This window comes from Elephas maximus, chromosome 15, assembly GCF_024166365.1.
Source record: "Elephas maximus indicus isolate mEleMax1 chromosome 15, mEleMax1 primary haplotype, whole genome shotgun sequence".
Taxonomy (NCBI): Eukaryota; Metazoa; Chordata; class Mammalia; order Proboscidea; family Elephantidae; genus Elephas; species Elephas maximus.
The window spans coordinates 17,925,890-17,949,896 of NC_064833.1; the positions used below are offsets into that span (position 1 = coordinate 17,925,890).

The window sequence follows — 24,007 nt, forward strand, 5'->3', positions numbered from 1 at the left end:
GTTACGGGGTGTATTACGGAAGTAACAGGTTACAGTTAATGTTCAGGAATGCTCAGGATACAGTTCTTCAATCAGGACAGCCTCTTCTCAGCGGTGCCCGCAGGCACACCTCCCTTTGGTCCCTCGAACTCTCTCTCGGCTCTTCAGTCTGGCCTATGCCCTGCTTGGGCAAGTGTTACAAAACTCTTTTAGCTCTGCTGATAAGTGCCCAGAGGGACCCTACTCTGCCAGTGAGCCTCGGCCCAAAGGTGCTCAACTCTAGTTCCTGGAGACTGTAAACCTAGCTCCACCAAGTACCTGGAGCCACCCTACTCCACCAGCAAGCCTTCTGCCCGAAGGCACTCAGCTTCCCTGATCTTCGGGCCAGGAAGCCCACCATGCCATCTCCTGCCAGGCTCCTGCCCCTGCTGCTGCTATTTCTCTGCCACTGCTTCTCGCTGTCTCCTTCAGGCATGATGTCTTTCCCCATAGACTGGTCCCTCCTGATAACATGTCCAAAGTTATGCAAGATGAAGTTTCGCCATCCTCACTTCTAAGGAACATTTTGGCTATACTTCTTCCAAGACAGATTTGTTCATTCTTCTGGCAGTCCATGGTATAGTCAACATTCTTCACCAACACCATAACTCAGAGGCGTCAACTCTTCTTTGGTCTTCCTTATTCAGTGCCCTGCTTTCACATGTATACGAGGTGACTGAAAACACTATGGCTTGGGTCAGGCACACCTCAGTCCTGGCCTAGGCTTGAATCTAACTTGAATACTAACTATGTGATGCTGGGCAACTCACTTAACCTAAGTTATTATTTAGATAATAATGCAACCTTCTGAGAACTCTAAGTAACCCCATGTGGCTTACCAAAGGGCTTTGAGAAGTAAGAGGTGAGAAAGGTGAAATGGGAGCCTGGTGTCAGAGGAGTCTTTACCCCAAAGGCTATGGGGAGCTGCTGACAGATGACATGGTGCATGATCGTGATCAGACTTACACTGCGGACCGTTCAATCACCCTGGCAAAGACTGGCAGGAATCCCATCTGGAGCAGGAACCACCGGTAGGCTGATGGTGAAATCTGAGTAGTTGGAACCATGGGGGCAGGAAGAAAGAGGGGGGCTGGCAGGGACTTTGAGGTATCGGATTAGACAGCACATCTCTTTAACAGGCTAATAATTCTTACTCATCTCTCTGTAAGAATAATTTTTTGCTTACTAACTACTTGAAAGAAAGTGAATAATCAAAAAATGTAAAATTCAACCATTGTGCTCTGAAGCAGAAGGAAAATATACCTAAATAAGAAAAAAAACTATATTTTCTTGATTCTAGAATACTATCAAATGTAAGACACATGATCAACTTAATACTCTGCACGGGAGAAAAAAAATCAATGCTATCACCCAATCCTAGCGGTGGAGGTGGTTAAGGCTGACGAGTGTGGGAAGGTAGTAAAAGTTCTTGGGTCTAACTTTTAAGTTTCTTGTTTTATGCAAGTGAAATGAGGTCAAAGAATAGTCCTCCCCAGGGGAAGAGGAAGGAAGTGCCTTCTACCAGGAAGCACCCAGTGGTCAAACTGGGTAAGAAAGGTTGCCATAAAGTCTGAGAAAACCTCCAATCAACACTTTGTACTTACAGCATGGCTGCTGCCCAGTTCTGCCAAGGTGACCCTGGTGAAAAGAGACACAATGTCTTGCTCTATCCTCTCATTCCCAGGACTAGTGTGTATCAAAGTATTTTTCCATGGAACAATTGTCCAATGGGAAAAAGATTCCATGGCCAACTAAGTCTGAGAAATTCTGAATATTACAGCCCCCTTTTGTAGTCTTCCATTCATTTCAAATATACATTAACTCTGTCCTACGCACTCAGGGTACAGGCCGACAAGTCCCGCTTTCACTATACTGACATTCCGCCAAATGCGAATCAGCATGTAAAGACTGAGGAATCCCATGGTAAAGAGAATATTAATTTCTCTGACTTTGAAAACTTTATTATTTTATTTTCTAAAATAAATTGACTACATTTATTTTAGAAAATCCTACTCAGAACCTTTTGTCAAGCCCCATCCTACTCTTATTTCTTCTCCAAATTTTGTGATGTCAAGTTCTAGGGCCCTGCAATCTCTAGTGACCAGACTCTCTTTTTTTCCCAACCCCAAGGCATTACTTGCTTATATTCCTTGTGCTCTGCACATAGTAGGCTGCCTGTTCATACACACACACACACACACACACACACACACATATATATATATATATAATTTGAAATAAGTCAACATATACACACACATATATACATACATATATAACTTGAAATAAATCATACGATTGAAAAAAAAAGGCATTAATATAGCCATGGTCAAACAGCAAAGTCAATTCTCTCCAGTTAAGATCTAATCTATAAGAGAATCCCTGACATACATATTAAAGGCCCATAAGGCACAAGGTGATAGCTGCAGCTACCTTCCATCTGCTCTCTCCTAACAGAAGGAGTCAGTTTTCACCGCAGACCCGGTTGGCTCATTACGTGAGTAGTGCTATTCCTCTCCTGTGCTTCTTCCCTATGGAGACAAGGCTGCCAAAATCGGTAATGTACTGAAAAATGATTTGTCACTCCATCAACATTTTTTTTGTTCACATCTTTGCCAATTACAGAACATTCCTCAACTGCTCGACAATCTAGCAGTATTCTATCATTCGCTAAAATCTCTTTAACGCTTTAAGAAAATGAGTAAAACACTCTGAGCTTACTTACTTTCTTGCACTTAAGAATTCACGTCAACTACTACTAATATTTTCTAAAATGGACCTCCTTTGAAATACAAATCATTACAGTCAATGCCCTTAACAACCTACAAAAAGACCAGATAACTAGTACTTGGGGAAGTGAGTTACAGTTCTTGAAATACTTTCACATGCAATCCCTGATTTAATCCCTATACAACTCTGTGGGCTAGTTAGCATTATTATTATTACCCGGACATTACAGAAAAGTACAACTTCATTGATTTGATCAAAGAACACCATTACCTGGTTGAGCCAGAATCTGAACTCATATTTGTTTATTCCAAAATCAAGGATCTTTCCATGGCTTGGACAATCTCTATTCTTAATGACGTTATCAACCAATGTAGGTAATTAAATAAATGGAAAAAATTATCAAGGAAAAAAAGATTTAATAGCTAATGTAAATTTAAACAGCTACCAAGCAAATAACTCTGAAGGGCTGCACTTACACAGAAGAAATACATAAATATAATCATTATTAAGGTTATCGATTATGCTTCTGTATACACACCTTTGTTTTAGAGCTATAAAGAAATGTACCACATTTCCACCAAAATATTGTAAAGCGAGTAGACGCTAGTTTGGTGCCAAAACCCAGAATAAGCTCCATGCGAGCAGGGATGTGTCTGTTTTGTTTGCTGCTGTATTCCCAGCACACTCAGTAAACATTTGTTGAATGAATGAACACGAAGTGCAGCATGGAATATAAAAATAAGGCCCTCAGATATAGAAGAATAAAGTTAGTTTCTATTCAAACCCAGAACACCGAGTGCAATTCAATTCACTAGCTAATTACTGAGTAACTTATATATGTTTATACTTACACATGTTTACAACTGTGCCATTTATTCATGGATTTCCTCTTTTAGACAGTAAGCTGCATGAGAGCTGGAATTAGTGTCAGGTTCCTATTCTCTAGAACCCTCGTTAATTATTTGGAATCCTGATTGTATATTAGCAGTTGGAGCCTTGGTGTCGCAGTGGTTAAGCTTCTGGTTGCTAACAAAATGGTCCCCAATTCAAATCTACCAGCGGCTCCTTGGAAACCCTATGGGGCAGTTCTATGCTGTCTTATAGGGTCGCTGTGATTCGGAATTGACTCGACAGCAATGGGCTTGGGATTTTTGGTTTGGGGGGAACTTAAAAAATAAACAATGATGCCTACCGCCCTACCAGAGACCAACTAAATCTGAATCTCTAGGGGTGGAGCTTGAGCTTTAATGTTTTTTTTCAAGGTTCACAGTTGATCCCAGGGATCGATGATTACTACTGCTACTGATCAGTGGTTCTCAATCTGTGGAGTGCAGGTAAATCACTGGAAGGGCTTGTTAAAACTCAACTGCACTCAGCGTTTCTGATTCAGCAGGTCTTTGGTGGGGCCTGATGACGTGCGTTTTTAATAAGTTTCCAGGTGATGCTGATGCTACTGGTCTGGGAACCACACTTTGAGAACCACTGCTACAGACCATGTATGTTGTTTCTTGAATGAACTAAAGAATAAATGGAGAGATAAATGAATAGAGAAACATGAACATCATAGGAAAATTTTAAATATGAAAAAAGAACTTCATGCTTAACATCACTGGTCAATAGAAAAATGCAAACTAAAACCACAATGACATACCACTACATAATTACTGGAGCCCTGGTGGTGTAGTGGTTAAGAATTCGGCTGCTAAGCAAAAGGTCACATGGCTAAAATTAAAAACGAAAACAGAAAAATAACAAGTCCTGGTGAGTATGCAGAGAAATTAGAACTCTGATACATTTTGGATGGGAATACAAAATAGGAGGACATACTGGGAAACAGTTTGTCAGTCTCAATAGTTAAACACATACTTACCATACAACCCAGCAATTCCATGCCTGGATACGTATCCAAGGGAAATGAAAACTTATATTCACACAAAACCCTGCACATGAATGCTTATAGCAGCTTTATTCTTAATGGTCCCAAACTGGAAACAAGTGAAATGTCCTTCAACAGGTCAATGGGTAAACAGACTATGGTACATCCCACACTACAGAAAATTACTCTGCAATAAAATGCTGATACAAGTAAGACCATGGAAAATCTCAAATGCATTCCGCTTAATGAAAGAAGCCACTCAAAAGTCTACATATTATATAGCTAATGAACATTCTGGGAAGTCAAAACTATAGGAAGGAAAAAAAAAAAAGTGGATGTCAGCGCTGGGAATGAGGGAGGGGTGTTGACTAAAAAGGGGCACAAGAGAATTTGCGGGGCTGATAGAACAGTTGATTACATCTTGATTATGCTGGTGGTTACATTACTACGCATTTGTCAAAACTCAAGAACTGTACAGTATAAAGGGTGAAATTTTTGTTTGTAAATTATACCTCATTCAACTTGACTTTAAAAATTTCAGTCCTTGGCAGGAAAACATTAAGTCCTTTTTGGATGGGATCTATTTAATCAAAAATAAGGAAACCTCACCTAGAGAAAGATTTGGATAGGTAACTTCCTACCCCTCTGTACTGCCTACTCAGCATCCGTTCCCTAGTCTTCCGGTGCAGTAGTAACACTCCTAACCCATTGGAAAGCTTTGTAAATTGTGGTTGCATAATTACAGCCACGAGTCTTTTGCAATTTTAAAAGTCTTTTCGTATCAGCTATCAGTTCCTCATGATTAGTTTTTTAATGGAATGGACTTGATGCCGGACTTAGAAAACATGGATGAGTCCTGCTGGAGACACGAACTTGTAGGGCTCGGGCAAGAGCTACTGTATGAACTACAGTGTGCACAGCGCCCCCTGGAACTCAGCGGTGCCCAGCTGCAAAGGCATATGGAACAAGATTGGGGCAGGGCACACGACCGGGTAGAATCTCAACTGTACAACAGGAACTACATAGTAATATCTGTCCACCACACTAAGCCGTCAACAAGAACACATAATGGCAAGTACCTGGTAAAAGAGAACATGCCTTGGAAGTGACAAGTATGTATACATGCAACCCATAAACACTCCTCTTTTACTTTCAATATGTTCAAAAGCAGCTTTAATATATATAGAAACAACCCTTCTCTACAAGAACTATTAATATTTTCTGATATTTCAAGGGCAGCGTGACAAGGCCCAGGCAAATAAACCAACAACAACACATATGTAATGGGGAAGATGTGCGTGAATAGAGGGGACCAGCTGGTGACCGTCAAGCTTCTCTTGCTGTCGCAGGCAGAGAAAGAAGGGGCACACTTAGGATAAGCCTAGGAGCAGTCCTGGAGCATCCGGGCACCTGTCTTCTTCCAGTTCTTTGCAAATCTTGGAAGAAGGAATGAGCTTTTTGTTTTGTTTTACACTTACTTCTTTTCATCCTCCCAGGGACGCTTGCCACTGTTAGCTAGTAGCTGTTTCCGAGTGAACTGGTTTTGTTTTTTCTGACTATAGAACTATACAGCCTCACTAAATATGCACACACACGTACTGAAAAGACCGCAGGAGGGAGGTGGGCTTAGGGCAGAAGGCTCATGCCACCAGCCAGGGGTATTTCTTCTGTGAAAGCCTGTGTGCTTTCAGTACCACCTTTTTATATGCTTATTGGCCATCTGTGTGTCTTCCTCTGTGAAGGGTCTATTCAAATCTCTGCCAACTTTCTTAACTGGGTTGTTTATTTTTTAATATTAGTTGTGGTTCTTTCTAGTCTGGATACAGCATGTGTTAGCAATGAAGAGCACGATGCGGATCCATCCTCACCTGGAAGGGGCCCTAACGGCGGGGCTTCGCACCAGGTCATTCGCTGGCGTTGGCTGCGACAGGATACCTGGGGTGAACACGGGCCTGGGCTGGGAGCCTGTCAGAAATGCAGCTTCTCAGCAGGGGTTGGACCCAGAACGAACAGGTTCCAAGCCTTGCCTTAGAGATGAAGTCTTTCCCTCTCATACCTGGAGACACTCAAATTCGAGAGTGACGCTGCACTGCTAGAGGGAATACCACCCACTCATTTAGTAGCAAACCCGGTCTTCTGACCCCCAATATTGTGCCCTTTCCATTGTGCCACATTCAGTTAGTTGCCACCCAGTCAATTCTAACTTCCGGTGACCCCACGTTGGTTTTCAGTGGCTCCTTTTTGGAAGCGGATCACCAGGACTTTCTTTGGAAGTGCTTCTGGGTGGACTCAAACACCCAGCCTTTCAGTCAGCAGCCAAGTAGAGTAACCATTCGCACCACCCAGGGACTCCTATACCTGAAATTTTATATTAAAATGAAAAATAGCAAGTCATCAGTCTTACTGTTTTAATGTGAAAATTTTACCACTTTGCTTGATTACAAATAATGTTCAATAGTTACGCATTTCCATACCAGTGGCTCTGATTCTATGCAGTAAAAGCTAGTTTTCTTCCCTATGTAACTGCTGTCACACACATCCAACAGTATTCAATTACAGCTGCCTCACAAAGCCAAATAACACATACATTTGTCTTTAAGAAATGAAAAGAAATACTTAGAAATGCTTAGCAACTTTGCCTGACACTCCCAGTATATCTAACAATTACAAAACTTCAATCATTTCAACCTCAGGAAATACAACTTGACAAGATAATTATTTTCTTTAATATGATGTACGTCACCCCCAGGGCACTTAATATTTGGTTGAAATCGACTCAGAGGGCAACGGGTTTTGTTTGGTTTTATTCTCAATTCAGGCTGCTTTCTGAGTACAGAGGACATCACACTCTCTCAAAATAAGCCACAACGAGAGAAACACCCACAGTTCACAGTCTGTGTTTAAAATTGCTGCTGACTCATTTGTCCCTTGATAACTAAGCCTTTCTTTACTAATAATGTTAATTATAGCTATCTCTCACTCAAACTTCCCCTTTCCTCCTGAACATGTTTGCTATCCTTATGCACTCCTGACCGTGAGACACTGGGTAAATATGTCACCTGAAAGTCTTTTTATATGATGTTCAGGCTGCTAAAACAGTACCGCGTTTTTCACGCCTTCCTCTCCTGCACGTGGATGTTACGAAGGTTAACTAAGATGATGCATGTGTAAGACAGTGTTGTTGCTGTGCTTAAATAAAGCTCATGGAATTTGTTCTAAACTTGTAGCGTAACAAATACCCCATTCCTCTGCCCTAATTTAGCAACTATTCACACCGGAAACACCGTTTGTATTGACAAAACCATGGATTCTAGAAGAGAAGGCCCAGTTTTAAGTTTCACTCTGTAATTTACTTGCAACCTTGAGCAAACCACTTACTCTTTATGAGTTTCATTTCTTTATCTATAAAATGGGATGTACTACCTGTTTCTCTATGGGCTATTTCGAAGGCCCTATAATTCTACGGGGCAGTTCTACTCTGTCCTATAGGGTCGCTATGAGTCGGAATCGACTCGACGGCAGCGGGTTTTTGGTTTTTTTTTATGAAGCACATATGAATAAACAGCGATCTAAAGTCTGATGTCATTCCTACACTGGGATCTTTAAATAGAAGTGACCAGCAATGAGCTTCCCTCTCAGCTAGATGAAGCAGATCCCCCACAGTGTTATCAGAGTACATCAATGTAGTGCTACGATCTGTGCGATCCAAGCAGGTTAAGAGTCCTACGACAAGCCAGTTTTTCAAGAAATGAATGGATTCCTTGAATGAAGAGAAAAACAAACAAACATGGAAGTGTTATTAAGAGTAGAGGAAAGAATAAGAGCTTTGGTGTCACCCAAACCTGGACTTGAATTTCAGCACTTAAGATCCGAGGCATGGTATATTACCTCTCTTTGCCTACTTTCTAATCTATAAAATGGGGCTGCAGCTACTTTGTAAAGTTGTGAGAAATAAACAATAATGTATATAAAGTATGTAAGTACCATACCCCATGCTTAGGTAGACATACTCAAACAATGCTTGTAATTATTCATTAATTCAGCAAGTTTTCATTAAGTATCTTCTGTGTAGCAGACACCATACAAAGCCTGGCTACTACTTTTATTATAACTATTTTCCAACGGGAATGGGATAAACCTATGCTGAAGGCAGAGTAGATATGTCTTTACTGCTCAGTATAAACGACATTAAGAAAAGCTACTTCTCACTACAAAATAGCTCCCTGATATCCTGCTACAACTCTATCACAACTGAATTCACCTTTTTCCCCCTTTATTTATTGAAGTATTTATTTGGTAATCCCAAAACCCCTTTAAAATGTAAAACTTCCTTAGAAGTAGCACTTTATGAAACAGAAGAGGGAGGATAGCGACACCTCTCCCCAAAGATCTCACTCCATCCCTGGCCTCTCCTGTCCTCTAGCTCCACCATTTACTCCCTCTGTGACTTGGGCGCATCACTTTACCTCTCTGACGCGGTTTCACCGTTAAGAGGGGAATGACAGCATTCATCTGCACTGATGTAAGTGAGGATTTATGGAAAAGGGCAACCGTACAGGGTAGGAGACACAAAGAATGCAGGAGGGAAGGAAGAGGCACACAGAAAGGGCATCTGACAGAAACTGACTCAGGAGGGAGGAGGAGGGTGGGGGCAAATCCAGAAAGAATAAAAATTTGCACAGGGCAGAAATTTTACTCAATAAGCTGAAGCCATGGATGCAATTCAGCTTGAAAAAGTCAACCCAGTTTGTGAAACTTGGGATTTTTAGCATTTCCCAAAAATTAACAGTCATGTAGCAAGTGAATGGTGAGGGCTTCATCAAGATCATCAAGGAAGAAAGGAAGATAAATTCAGGGCCAGCTAGATGATAAGGAGCCCTGGTGGCACAGTGGTTAAGCACTCAGCTGCTAATTGAAAGGTCAGAAGTTCAAACCCACCAGCTGCTCTGCAGGAGACAGACGGGACAGTCTGCTTCCATAAAGATTTACAACATTGGAAACTCTATGTGGGAGTTCAACTCTGTTCTAAAGAGTCACTCACTGTAAGTTGGAATCAACTCAGTGGCAACAGGTTAGAGACATGATAAGACTGTCTATAGAAGAAGCAAACTGACCAGCCATTCCCCCATCTCTCTCCCTCTCCTCAGGCCTCCCTACTCCTTGAAACATACTGAAATTAGGCCAGTGAGTAACCCTACACTGGCCTCTAAGTGTTCAAATGAAAGGAAGAGTCACAGGCCTCTCACTTTAAATCAAAAGCTAGAAATGATGAAGCTTAGTGAGGAAGCCATGTTGGAAGCTGAGACTGGCTGAAAGCTAGGCCTCTTTGACCAGTTAGCCAAGTTGTGAATGCAAAGGAAAAGATCTTGAAGGAAATTGAAAGTATTATTCCAATGAACACACAAATGATAAGAAAGAAAAACAGACTTAGAGCTTACATGAAAAAAGTTTTAGTGGTCTGGATAGAAGATCAAACCAGCCAGACCAGACCTAATCCAGAGCAAGGCGTTAACTCTCTTCAGTTCTGTGGAGGCTGAGAGAAGTGAGGAAGCTGGAGAAGGAAAGTCTGAAGCTAGCAGAGGTTGGTTCGTGCGGTTTAAGGACAGAAGCCATCTCTATAACATGAAGGCACAAAGTGATGCAGCCAGAGCCGATGTAGGAGCTGCAGCAAGTTACCCAGAAGCTCCAGCCAAGATAACTGATGAAGGGGCTACAGCAAACAACAGATTCCCAGTATAGATGAAACCGCCTTATAGTGGAGAAGATGCCATCTAGGACTTTCACAGCTAGAGAGAAGACAATTCCTGGCTTCAGAGCTTCAAAAGATAGGCTGACACTCTTGTTAGGGGCTAATGCAGCTGGTGACTTTAAGTTGAAGCCAGTTCTCATTTACCACTCTGAAAATCCTAGGGTCCTAAGGAATTGTGCTAAATCTACTCTGCCTGTGCTCTGTAAATGGAACAACAAAGCCTGGATGACAGCATATCTGTTTACAACATGGTTTACCGAATAGTTTAAGCTCACTGTTAATACCTACTGCTCAGAGAAAAAAAAAAAAAAATCACTTCCAAAGTATTACTGCTCATTGACAATGCACCTGGTCACCCAAGAGTTCTGGTGGAGCTGTACAAGGAGATTAATGTTGTTTTCACGCCTGCTAACACAACATCCAATCTGCAGCCCATGGATCAAGGAGGCACTTTGACTTTCAAGTCTTATTATTTAAGAAATACATCTCATAAGGCTATAGCTGTCATATAAACAGTGATTCCTCTGATGGATCTGGGCAAAGTAAATTCAAAACTTCTGGAAAGGATTCACCAGTCCAGGTGCCATTAAGGAAATTCATGATTGACGGGAGGAGGTCAAAATATCACCATTAACAGGAGTCTGGAAGGAGTTGATTGCAACCCTCATGGATGACTTTGAGGGGTTCAAGACTTCAGTGGAGGAAGTAATGCAGATGTGGTGGAAAAAGCAAGAGAAGTAGGATTAGAAGTGGAGCCTGGAGATGTGACTGAATTGCTGCAATCTTATGGTAAAACTTTAATGGATGAGGAGTTGCTTCTTATGAGCAAAGGAAGTGGTTTCTTGAGATGGAATCTACTCGTGGTGAAGATACTGTGAACATTGTTGAAACGACAACAAACGACTTAGAATATTACGTAAGCTTAGTTGATAAAGCACCGGCAGGGTTTGAGAGGACTGACTCCAATTTTGAAAGAAATTCTACTGTGGGTAAAAGGCTATCGAACAGTATTGCATGCTACAGAGAAATTTTTTGTGAAAGGAAGAGTCAACCAATGCAACAAACTTCACTGTTACCTTATTTTAAGAAATTGCCACAGCCACTCCAACCTTCAGCAACCACCACTGCAGTGTAATGAATTACTTAATATGGCCCTTCTAGCCACAGTCTTCGTGACTCACACACAATGATTGAGTGGGACTATGCAAATAAGGTATATGGAACCTGTGATGGCTGAGGTTATGTCCACTTGCCTAGGCCATGATTCTCAATATTGTATGGTTGTCCTCCATCTTATGTGCTGCAGATCCTGACCTCTACATGTTGATGAGGCAGGAGTTGTGTGGGGTGCGTCTTGGGTTGTAGCCTTGTAGGAGGGCATGACTCAAATCCCACCCTTACTCTAGTTACAACCTACCCTGGGGTGTGGCCTGCATCTAAGGTATATGTGTGTGCCCTGGCAGGGCTCTTTCTCTCTGTATCTGGATCCCTTGTCTGATTCTTGATCAATTGCCCTCCAGTTCTTGGGACCTGAGCCAGAGGCCTGCTGTCTGACCTGCTGATTCTGGGATTTGCTGGCCTCCACAGCCTCGTGGGCCAGCAGTCTATCATCTGACCTGATGCACAATCTTCTGCAGCCTTGTGAACCAGTAGCCATGTGGGTTAGGACCTAACCCACAGATTTGGGACTTGCCAGCCTCCACAACCACGTGAGCCATTTCCTTTATATGGTTCTTGAGTTCTGTCAGGCATTACAAAGAATTAGGGAACCCAAAGACGGCAGGAAGAGTACTGAGGGGAGAGGGAGTAGTTGATGCTAGAGATGATGGAATGATACAGCAATTTGGAAAAGCTGGACATTTGGGACATCTTTAACCCCTTCCTCACTGGAACCCACTATTGTGCTGATCTTTATAAAAGAAATTATTCATTTTACCACCCTCATCAGTCAGCAGCCATCAACATCCAGGCAAGATCCTCCACCAGCAAAAAGATTACAACTCACTGAAGGCTCAGATGATGGTTAGCATATTTTAGCAATAAGGTATTTTTTAATTAAGGTATGTACTTTTTTTTTTTTAATATAATGCTATTTATTGCACATTTAATAGACTACAGTATAATCATAACTTTTTTCTATGCACTGGGAAACCAAAAAATTCATGTGACTCACTTAATTGCAAGATTCATTTTATTCCAGTGGTCTGGACCACTATGTCCTAGGTATACCTGTATATATCATACCAATGTAACTGTCACTCAAAAAAATTTCTAAGTTTTACTCTTGGATTCGGTTTTCTCCGTATTTTATATTCTACATATAAAAATGACCTAAATATATTATCTAAATTTGTGATGAACATCTTAAAATTGCAAATTTTCATTAAAAAAAGGATATGCTCTATTTTTAGCATTTAAGTGTACCAACAAAATTACAATTCATAGTAAATTATTTTAACACTAAGGTCCTCAGATTTGCAGTCAACTCTATTTTTGACCACAAAGCAAGTCCTTATATTTTGAAGGTTTCTCAGAATCACTTATTGTCTAATGGCCTCAATTTCTGCCTCTGCTGACCTGTACTTATGACTCTGATGTCTGCTAATCATATAACAGGCAAATAAAAATAAAAAGAATGCCAGAGAGACTGCTTGATGACTTCTAAAGACTTGAGAAAGTGTTTATACAGAGGTGTCGGGACAATCAAATTATGTTTTCCTGGTGTTAAAATTGCAGGAAACTTTGAGTTGTAATAGTCAGTGGAAACAATTTGAGTAAATAAGGCAAAGGGGAGAGAAAATTACTGTAACATATTTTTCAGATAAATTAAAATAATCTCATCCAAGAAAGTCTGGTTAAGTCTGCCTTGAACCGAATCATATTGTTTATTTCACAACTCGGGTTAGCAAGAATATGATTCCCATTTAGGGAAATGGAATTCTTTTCTGTGAAGTTGTTCCCTAGCTCAGTTAACATTATCATCGCCATCACCATCCTAGTCATTTTGTCTAGACGTGTAAAAGTTATCTTTAATCAATCTTCATGTGCATGACCCCAAGAATTAGGACTAAGAAAAGGGGGTGGAATTTGTAGGGAGACTAGGTTACATATTTTAAGTGACTCAAACTTAGGTTTTCTGGCTCTGAAGCTCATATTCTTTTCACTGTGCTGTACTAACTTTCTCAATAGCAACTTAAATCTAAAGTGACGTTGCAAGGTTTACATTATCTCATTTAATCTTGATAGTAATCCTGGGAAGTAATATTTCTAATGTAAACGACAGTGGGTATCCAAAAGATAAAATGATTTTTTCAAAAAAGTTCGATTAAGTGCCTGGTTGTTGTGTGCTGTCGAGTCTGCCCCACACGGTTTCCAAGGGGTGGCTGGTGGATTCGAACTGCTGACCTTTTGGTTAACAACCAGAGCTCTTAACCACTGTGCCACCAGGCCTCCATTCCAACTCATAGTGATCCCATATGACAGAGTAGAACTTGCCTATAGGATTTCCTAGGCTGTAATCTTTATGGGAACAGATCGCCAGGTCTTTCCTCCCACAGAGTCTCTGGTGGGTTCAAACCACTGACCTTTCATTTAGCAGTCAAGCACTTAATCAATGTGCCACCAGGGCTCCTTTTCTACCCTCGTACCCACTGTCATCAAGTTGATTACAACTCATTGTGACCCTATAGGACAGAGCAGAACTGCCCCATAGGGTTTCCAAGGAACACCTGGTAGATTCGAACTGCTGATCTTTTGGTTAGCAGCCATAGCTCTTAACCACTATGCCACCAAGGTTTCCACGCCCTGGTCCCAACCACTTTAAAAAAAAAAAAAGGTTGCGTGGGAAACTGTCATGGATTGAACTGTGTCCCCCCAAAAATGTATTTCAACTTGGCTAGGCCATGATTCCCTGTATTGTGTGATTGTCCACCATTTTGTCATTTGATGTGATTTTCCCATGTGTTATAAATCCAACCTCTATGATGTTAATGAGGCAGGATTAGAGGCAGTTATGATAATGTGGTAGGACTCAATTTGTAAGATGAGGTTGAGTCTTAAATCAATCTCTTCTGAGATATAAAACAAAGAAACGAGCAGAGAGACAGGGGACCTCATACCGCCAAGAAGCAAGAGCTAGGAGAATAGTGTATCCTTTGAACCTGGGGTCTCTGCACTGAACAGCTCCTTGATTGGGGAAAATTCATGACAAGGACCTTCCCCCAGAGCAGACAAAGACAGAAAGCCTTCCCCTGGAGCCAGCACCCTGAATTTGGACTTCTAGCCTCCTAAACTGTGAGAGAATAAACTTCTGTTTGTTAAAGGCATCCACTTGTATTTCTGTTATAGCCGCACTAGATAAGACAGCAACTAAAAACACCTTGGTACCTTTAGAGTTAGAATATCACTAAATGAGTATAGCGTATGAGATGGTAACTACCAGACATCTGTAATGCTCCTCTCCTTTCCCACCATAATCTTCAATGCACTTTTTCCTCTGGGCCTGAATCCAGCCTCAGAAGCACTCTGAACACACTGCTCCAGGAAGCCACTATCCAGTGACTAACAATACTGGTACTACAGATAAAATCTGTATTCCGGGTTTGATTCTCTTCACTTAGGTCCCACATTGCACAAAGCTTGCTCCTGACATTTTCTTTGCTTTTGATTTGATATTTGTTCTGAATGGTTCTCACATTATTTCATGTTTGTATATATCATCTTCTCCACATTCAGGGACTCTGTAGTGTCTTGCATATAATTGGCACGTGAACATTTTCTAAACCTACCTGAGGCAAATGTATCGTATTTAGGGAAAATGTAAAGTTTAAAAAAAAAAAAAAATGCTGCCCTTGTTTCTGGATAGGTCCAGATCAGGGGTTGGCAAACTTTTTCTGTAAAGAGCCAGATAATAAATATTTTAGGCTTTGAAGGCCAGATGGTCTCTGTTGCAAATGCTCAACTATACCCCTGCAGTGTGAAAGTAGCCATAGACAATACACAAATGAATGTGTCTGTGTTCCAATAAAACTTTATTTATGGACACTGAAATCTGAATTTCATATAATTTTCATGTTTTAAAATATTATTTCTCATTTTATTTCTTCCACAACAATTTAAAAATATGAAAACCATCCTTAGTATTCAGGCCATAGAAAAACAGGAGGCAGGCTGGATGTGGCCCATGGGCCACAGTTTTCTGAGTCCCAGTCTAGATCTATGATTCTCAAAGTAAGAACCCTGTTGGTCCACAAGACCCTTTCAACGGGTCCAACTACCTAAGTATAAGGCCAAATTTTCTTCATATACTTCAACAAAACATCATTTCACAACGGACTGAATGCAGAAGCAAATATGAGGACCTAGCTGTCTTTATTACACCAGAAATTAAAGAGATTTGCAAAAATGTGAAACAATGCTGCTCTTCTCAATAATTTCTTTTTCCCCTTTGGAAAATATAGTTACATTTCATCCAAAACGCTGTTTATGGTAACATGTAATGGGTTTATTATTGTCATTTTTAAATGGATTAAAAAAATTTCTAAATACTTCAGTTTAGATTTCTAATATGATAAATAGCAATAGATATAACCCATGTGGACAAAAGCTCTTTGGGGGCCCTCAATAAATTTTTAGAATATAAAGGGATCTTGAGAGCAAAAAGTTTGAGAACCAGCTGCTGAGCTAAAGCTGGATTAACTTATCACTGTAGGGCCAAGTACACATAGGCTATCCCAGTCTGCAGGGTGCTTCCTCAGGTCTGGCCACTTGACCTTGCAGACCACCTTATTTCAATCTCCATCTTGACTTCTCCCCACCTAGGAGCTGTCTGATATTTCTTTGATTATATTCTTATCTGGTAAAAATTTAACCCCATGTATATATGTTCTTGCACAATGAAGTTGGTGAGAATGTGGTGGCTATTTTCATGAAAGAATCCTTCAGATATCTGCAGATCAGAAAACACTTCAGCCTTTACTTTGTTAAAAAAGGCAACTTAAACTAAGTATCTCTCCCTGGCTTCTATTTTCCCATTTTTTAAATTATTACCATTGTAATGTCTTACCTCCTGAACGTATCTCAAAACAAACAGATTCAATGGCTCATTTAAAAAGCATAGTCCCTTTGGCCTGTCTACACAAACACGGTGGGTCCTCAAAGCAGCATTAAATCTAAAGAGCTAAAATCCACTAGACATGATACAAATTTAATTGAGAGTGCTAACAATAGTATACTAAGAAATACACTTTGCAAGTAAGGTACATGTATCTTACAGAGCTCTTGAAAAGAGTATTAATATTTAGCTAGTTCTGTTATTTGAGAATTAACACAATTTCTTAAAAGAATATTTTAGGGGAAATAAAAGGGAAAATTGTTTTAATTCTAGTGTTACCATACACAGGGAAATTCTATATAAGGAAGTATTTCTTTCCATCTAAATTTACTTCGTCACAGGCTTCACGGTCTATCAAATAATGTATACTGCTGGCCAGGAGAAACCTTTCTGTTTCATTTTAGACAGAATTAAAGAAATAATAACTACGGTTTCAACATTAATCATTTTGTTGAGTTATATGTTCTTAATTAGAAAGTGTTTCCCCATGAGTATATGATTCTAAAAGTATGTGGTTTTCCAACACGGAATAATAACTTTGACAATAGTAAGAAAGAACGAAGACACTTATATTTTGGGGTATTTATCCTTCAACCTGTATTATAAAACACCTAAAATGTCAGAAATTATGATTGAATGCCAAATCTGCCATATTTGTGATTACTGGCTCCAAGCAGTAAAATAAAATGCATTTGCTTATTTTGACCAACACTTAAACTGAAACCCACTAGCATCTTTAATACCAGAAAGCAAATTATTACCTATGTGGGATATTATCACCCATTTGGGGGAATAGTGCCAATTATATTAGAAAGATTTTGGCAGCTGGGATGTTCAATGAAGAACACAAAGAAGAATTAAAATATGGGAAAAACGCTTACAATTTAAATCTACCGTAAAAACAAGAGTCTCATCATGATTACAAAACATTCCAAATTGTGAAACTTAAAGTTATTTGTAAAGTAGACAAAAGCAAAGCAGCTTCCTCAGTCATTTTTTGAGATCTCAGCATCAGCTTAAAGAAAATGCTTGTATCTAAAAGAAAGCCTATTCCCAAATATGAGTCCCTACACTAAGCACAACGGAGGGTATGAAAATTTCTATCTCATATTATACAACATTCCTGTCCAATGTGTGTGTATATGAAGGTGATGTGAGACTAATTTTCTTTTTTAAAGTTGTTTGTTTCACTAATCAGTTCCTTACGGAATAAAAGTTTCGATCCTAAAATGAGAAAGGCGCCAGAACTAACTAGGTGCTAATATAAAAACAATAAACTTACATAAAATCGTTATGTGGGTCACAGGGAAAAAGAAAGGACATATGTATTTCACCATACAGAAAAGATATATTATTTCTGGCAAAAAATCTCTAAAAAACTGCAAAATACATAAATTTTCCCCACTCTAATTTTTAAATCAAAATTACGTTCATTTAAAAAAAGGCCAAGTATAATAGAATTAAGAAGGCAACAAATTTAGAAATCATATGAAATGTATACTACCACAAAGATAGAAGGAATCAAGGTGGATTATGGTCCATATTTGAGAAGGCAAAGAAAATTTTTTTTTTGAGAAAACATTGATAATACTACTCCAAAGTAGCTAAATTAGAATCAAAGTATGGTTATTTTAAAGCTTGGCACAGCAATATAAAATTTGAAAAACACCATTGTTGATTTAATAAACAGAACCAAGAAGACAGAAAAGTCCTTCAGTTTAATTTTGTTTTCCTAAATCCCCTCCCCGGCACTGGGACAATGCTGTATGACTTTCTCTGTCTGCTGGGGAATTTTCTTAGCACTTTGTGGAAACTGTTGGCTTTCAGAAATGAACAGACTGATTTGAACCAAACTTTAGACAAAAATACAGAATTACAACAACAATAAAAAGCAATTCAGGAAGAAGGATCAAGCCAAGCAGATAGGCAAACTTTTTTCTGGGGCTGATCATCAAGGCAGTTCCCTAATTTACAAAAGCCAAAACAAAGCAAAGCATGTCGACTTACACTGCTTCTTTAGTTCTTTCAGTTGTTGTCTATATTGCACAAATTTTTCATTATGTTGAAAGTCTGCATCAGAATTCTTACTCTGTAGCGCCACAAAATTCTTCTGCACTAATAATTTTAAATCTGGTATTTTTTCTGGACGTTCTTCTTTTACCTGAAGAAGACAATAAAATTATCTTAGTTAAATGTTAACAATAATAGTGTTAACAAAGTTGAGTAACATTATTTTTATCTCACTATACTCAAATAAAAACTCCAGGAGGTAGAAAACAGAATCCCCCCAACAGAGAATCAGTGAGGCCAGGACTTGTCCCAGGATACATCGCTGGTAAATAGTGGAGGAAATCAGTCACCCCATCCACTCGTCTGACTTTCACTACCTCAAACTATCGGCCTTCAGTGCTCCTACTAATTTGCGGTCTCCCAACAAGTACTGGGGAAAAATGGCACAACAGTTCAACTCTTGTGTCCTTCAGCTTCACCTGAACCCGAGCATCATTATTCATTCCTTTTATCTGGGTCTGCTCGGTCCGGTCCTACGCTCCACAGTGGTTATTCCATCTGGCATTCTCCTCAAGGGTCCTCTTCTGGTCATCTGCCTGAGCAGATGAGAATAAGTTCTTCTTTACAAAAGAAGTTGAGGCTTTAAACTTGACCTTCCACAATTTCCTGCCACGATAACGAATAAATGTCCCCCTTGTTCTGTTCAACCTAAGTTCTTTTTTTGTTTCACTCAATATTTTATTACAAAATTTTCAAACGTAGACAGAAGTTGAAAGACTTTTACTGTGAACATCCATTTATCTACCTCCTAGATGCCCCAATGAGCATTCAGTTTGCTTTATCACAAATCTATCCATACCTCTCCCCCTCTATTCATCTTCAACCTTTTCAACTTGGATCTTAATTACATATTTTCCATTCTTCTTCAGAACAAACTTTCCCTCTTTATCAGTTCTTTCCCCCCAAAACTTTAAATCAACTTGGCATTTCCACATTTGAAAACAATCTTTTATAATCCTGTGTCCCTCAATTATGTCCTCTTCATATTACAGCTGTTTAGGGGAAAAAGATCATCATTTACCACTGTCCCTACTTCCCCATCCTCAAACTTTAGCCACTACAGTCAAGCTGCTGACTCTACTGCTTCACTGAAATTGCTCTTTGTTAGGCCTTCATATTGGTTCCCTGAATCACTGACCCCTTCCTGATACTCCTGCCACTATCAAGCATAACTCACCAAACTCTCTGCCATGCCATGATATACCTCAGACAGACTTCCATCACAGCACCACTAATACTCCATTGCACTTATTTTTATATGTCTCTCTCCCCTAATAAAATACAAACTTTCTGAAAGCACATTTATCACTATATTGCCTGTGTTCAGAACACACAGGTATTACTCAATATTTTTTTTTGTTTTTGAATGAATTAATCTTATTAGTCCCAAATATACTTACCAACAAACATCTATAATTTATTAACCGTTACTAGTAATAGTAGAGTACCAAAAAAAACCCAAAGCTGTTGCCACCGAGTCAATTTCAATTCATAGCAATTCTATGTGGCTGGTAGATTCAAAATGCCAACCTTCTGGTTAGCAACCTGTAACCCAATCACTATGCCACCAGGGCTCCAGCACACAGTACAATTTCTGAGACAACTAAGAGATCACCTAATCTTGATCTCCTCCTTCCTTGGTTTCTCAAGTGATAAAATGATACAGAAAGAAGGTCAATGACTTGTCTACAATCATCCAATTAGTCAGAGGCAATGCTAAGACTACAAGACAGATACAGAAAATCTTGGTTTTGGTTCTAGTCAGTGGCATATATGGCTAATCTTCCTGAATCTGAGTAACAATACATGTATAATCAAAAGATACCTACAAATTATCTGCTTTGATTATCCTTTGTTATGGAAAAAAGACTGTAATATATTCTTTTGCGTAGCTGTTATAAATTTCAATTAGTTAAATCTAAAATGAAAACTGAGTGCAGTGGTGGTTCAGCGGTAGAATTCTCTGGCCTTCGATGGGGGAGACCCAGTTCACTGCCAACCAAAGCGCTGACAGCACAGCCCTCACCCATCCACCAGTGGAGGTCTACATGTCGCTGTGGTGTCAGACAGGTTTCAGCAGAGCCTGCCGGCTAAGCCAGATGAGGAAGAAAGGCCTGGTGATCTACTTCCAAAAATCAGCCAGCGAAGGCCCTACAGACCACAACAGTCCGATTCCATTGGCATGAGGTCGTCACGAGCTGGGGCCAACTGACAGCAGTCAACAACAACACAGTGGAAATTCTGTAGGAAGCCCAAGTGGCTACATTTACACTTACAGTTACAGAATGTGGGAACAGGCTTTCTTTTCATTGTACTGATGCTATTCAATCAGTGCTGGGGCCACTATCAAAGAGGGTTGTGAAAAACACAAAAGGCTTCAATTAGTCTTAAATGTAATAAGAACTTAAAATAAGACCTGTAAGGTTAAAGAACCAATACAATTCTATTTGGAAAAGAGAAGGGAGAAAAGCGATCTAATAATGCCTTATGCCTCAAGAATATGAGCTATTATACATAGTGACTAGCTATCTCTACCTCTGCTCTGGATAGAACAGGAGGAAGCAAGTTCAAAACCGTAGCAGGAGGAGTTTGGAGAATCTACAGAAAATAAATTGCTGGTTCTCAGAAAAGGGTCATCACAAGAAATGGTGGCTTCTCTTTCTGGATTGACAAAATAAAGTGGACTCACATGTTACTCCAGCTTCAAACAAGATATGTATTATTTTTTGTTTGTTTTTGCCAGCCCAGCCATATTATCCTGTGTAAATGCATATTTTGTCTTTTGAAAACAATTTAAAATAGCACAAAGGTTCACTTTTAAAATAAATAAAATCAATTCACATTCACCTAAGACGTTAATGGAACTATATAGGAAGGCATAGAGATGAGCCATCTCAAGGTTTTTGATCAGTCTGAAATTATTATTTAATCTGGGATGATCAGATAAAATCCCATCTGAGCAAACTGTAAGTAAAATACAAATTTTATTTTTAACAAAGTCTCTAACCCATTCAGTATACTTAGTTCCCCTAGTTCAACTACAACCACCGTTGAGGAGCTGGGTAGAAGGTTGGAGAGAGTGAGGAGGGAGGGACAAGGCTTTTGAAGTTGACAATATGGTGATCTGAAATATGACTAGGAAAGCCTGAATAAACCAAATTTAGTGATCCAAAATATTTTTTTCACAGTTAGAACCTCAAGAGAACTGCTCTCAAGCACATAAAATCACTGCGGCAAGTATCTTCTCAAAACAATTGATACAGCAGCTGGCATAGCTCTCTGTTGCAAAGAGAACTTCCCCCAGCTAGCTATCAGAATGAGAGCCCAGAAATACTCAGCTCAGCATCTGTTGAAATCAATGCAATAAATGGAAACTAACCTTTTTATTATTTTAATGGTTTCTTGTTTTGTTTGTATTTTTAAAGGAAATGGACATATAATACCAAAAGGGGAAAGAAAAAAGCCATTCTTTGAGAAGCTGATCACAGCTGTCACCTAGTGTAATAGGGTATGAATGGCCCTCTTTTTCTAAGACAAATTTTAAAAACCTCACACACATTTTGGGTAGGAGGAAAAGATCTATTAAATCATTAAAGTCCATCTCTTCCCCAAGGATAAAGTCCTTAGATATTGTCGTTGTTGTTGTGAGGTGCCGTCGAGTCAGTTCCGACGCATGGTGACCCTACGCACAACGGAATGAAACGCTGCCCAGTCCTGCGCCACCTTTACAATCGCTGTTATGCTTGATCTCATTGTTGCAGCCACCGTGTCAATCCACCTCGTTGAGGGTCTTCCTCTTTTCCGCTGACCCTGTACTTTGCCAAGCATGATGTCCTTCTCTAGGGACTGATCCCTCCTAATAACATGTCCAAAGTATGTAAGACGTAGTCTCGCCATCCTTGCTTCTAAGGTGCATTCTGGTTGTACTTCTTCCAAGACAGATTTGTTCGTTCTTCTGGCAGTCCACAGTATATTCAATATTCTTCGCCAACACCACAATTCATACAGGTCTTAAAATCCCAGTGAGTTAAAAGACACTGTGTTAATGAAAATTAGAATACTACAATTTGCTTTCCAGATTATTAATCTTTATACCATTGTGATCTTAAAATGATAGAAAGTACTGAGAAGTAAACTTAACAGACACTATACTTCCATAAAGAGAATTTAGTACTGTCCTTGGGAAAAGGAAGTCAGGTTTCTCTGTACCACCTACTTAACCCATTGCTGTTGAGTCAATTCTGACTCATAGTGACCTTTTAGAACAAAGTAGAACTGCTCCCTTGGATTTTCCAAGGCTGTAATCTTTACAGAAGCAGACTGCCACATCTTTCTCCTGAGGAGCGACTGGCGGGTTCAAACTGCCGACCTTTTGGTTAACAGCTGAGCACTTAACCACTGCACCACCAAGGCTCCTGACCACCCACTTACCCATCCAATATTCAGTGAGTGTCCTCTATGTGCCAAGCACTGGAGCTGAAGAGGAGAGAAAGTGAGAAAAGCTGATGGGAGCAGGTGGTGAAAGGCTTTGGGAGCCAGGCTATGCAACTGGGACCTAATCTTATGGGCAGCGGAGAAAGGGATTAAAAAGAAGGTGCCAATGAGGAATCATAACTCTGAAACACTAAAAGAAAGCAAGTTTAACAGATTTCATTTGAGAAAAATCATTCAAATAGTAGGGCAGAAAACAAGGAAGGGAACCTGTTGGGAAAACACAACTATAGTCTTTGCCAGGTGTCCTAAATGCCTATGGGGTTAGAGACGCCAGTATCTGAGACAACCCAAGGTAAATGTTGGAAAACTGGAAGTAGTGAGGACTGTGTTGAAGTAAAAGGTACCAGCCCCAGGTACAGGGAAAGCTGCTACTCAGCTCCAGATGATTGCGGCCACGTAAGACAACAAGTCCAGGCTTTTGTTTGTTTTTTATTGTGACAAAACACATCACATAAAACTTGCCATTTTAACCATTTTAAGCATACAATCCAATGACATTAATGCAAACCTGGTTTTTAAAGGTAAGTTAGAAATCTTGATTTTTATGAGATATAGTCTGGTTTTTAAAACATTATGGTATAGCCCAATCAACACATCAGCCTGAAGGTCATGAGTCTAAAGCCTCTAAAAGAACAAATAAGATATTTTGGACATAAAAATAAAAGTACTTTTGTGATCCATGATATTTAGGGGTCTAGTACAATTCCTTGGTCAGCAGTTCAAATCCACCAGGCGCTCCCTGGAAACTCTATGGGGCAGTTCTACTCTGTCCTATACGGTCGCTATGAGTTGGAATTCACTCAACGGCAGTGGGTTTTTTTTTTAGTACAATTCCCAGATTTTAACTTTAGAGATGAAATGTGACCTTTTCAATCACAACAGAGAATAAATAATGGAAGATGATATGTGTGTGTTGGGAAGGAGAGGGGAAACAGAACGCATTCCATTTTGACATGCT

General features: G+C 39.8%; 1 protein-coding gene across 1 annotated transcript in view; it reads right to left on the reverse strand.

The window, feature by feature from the left end:
* NSMCE2 (NSE2 (MMS21) homolog, SMC5-SMC6 complex SUMO ligase) overlaps positions 1-24,007 on the reverse strand; it is a 271,346-nt gene that overhangs the window by 150,071 nt on the left and 97,268 nt on the right. The window contains exon 4 of the mRNA XM_049854355.1: positions 18,493-18,646. Coding sequence (XP_049710312.1) covers positions 18,493-18,646 — 154 coding nt within the window. The remainder of the gene's footprint in view (positions 1-18,492; positions 18,647-24,007) is intronic.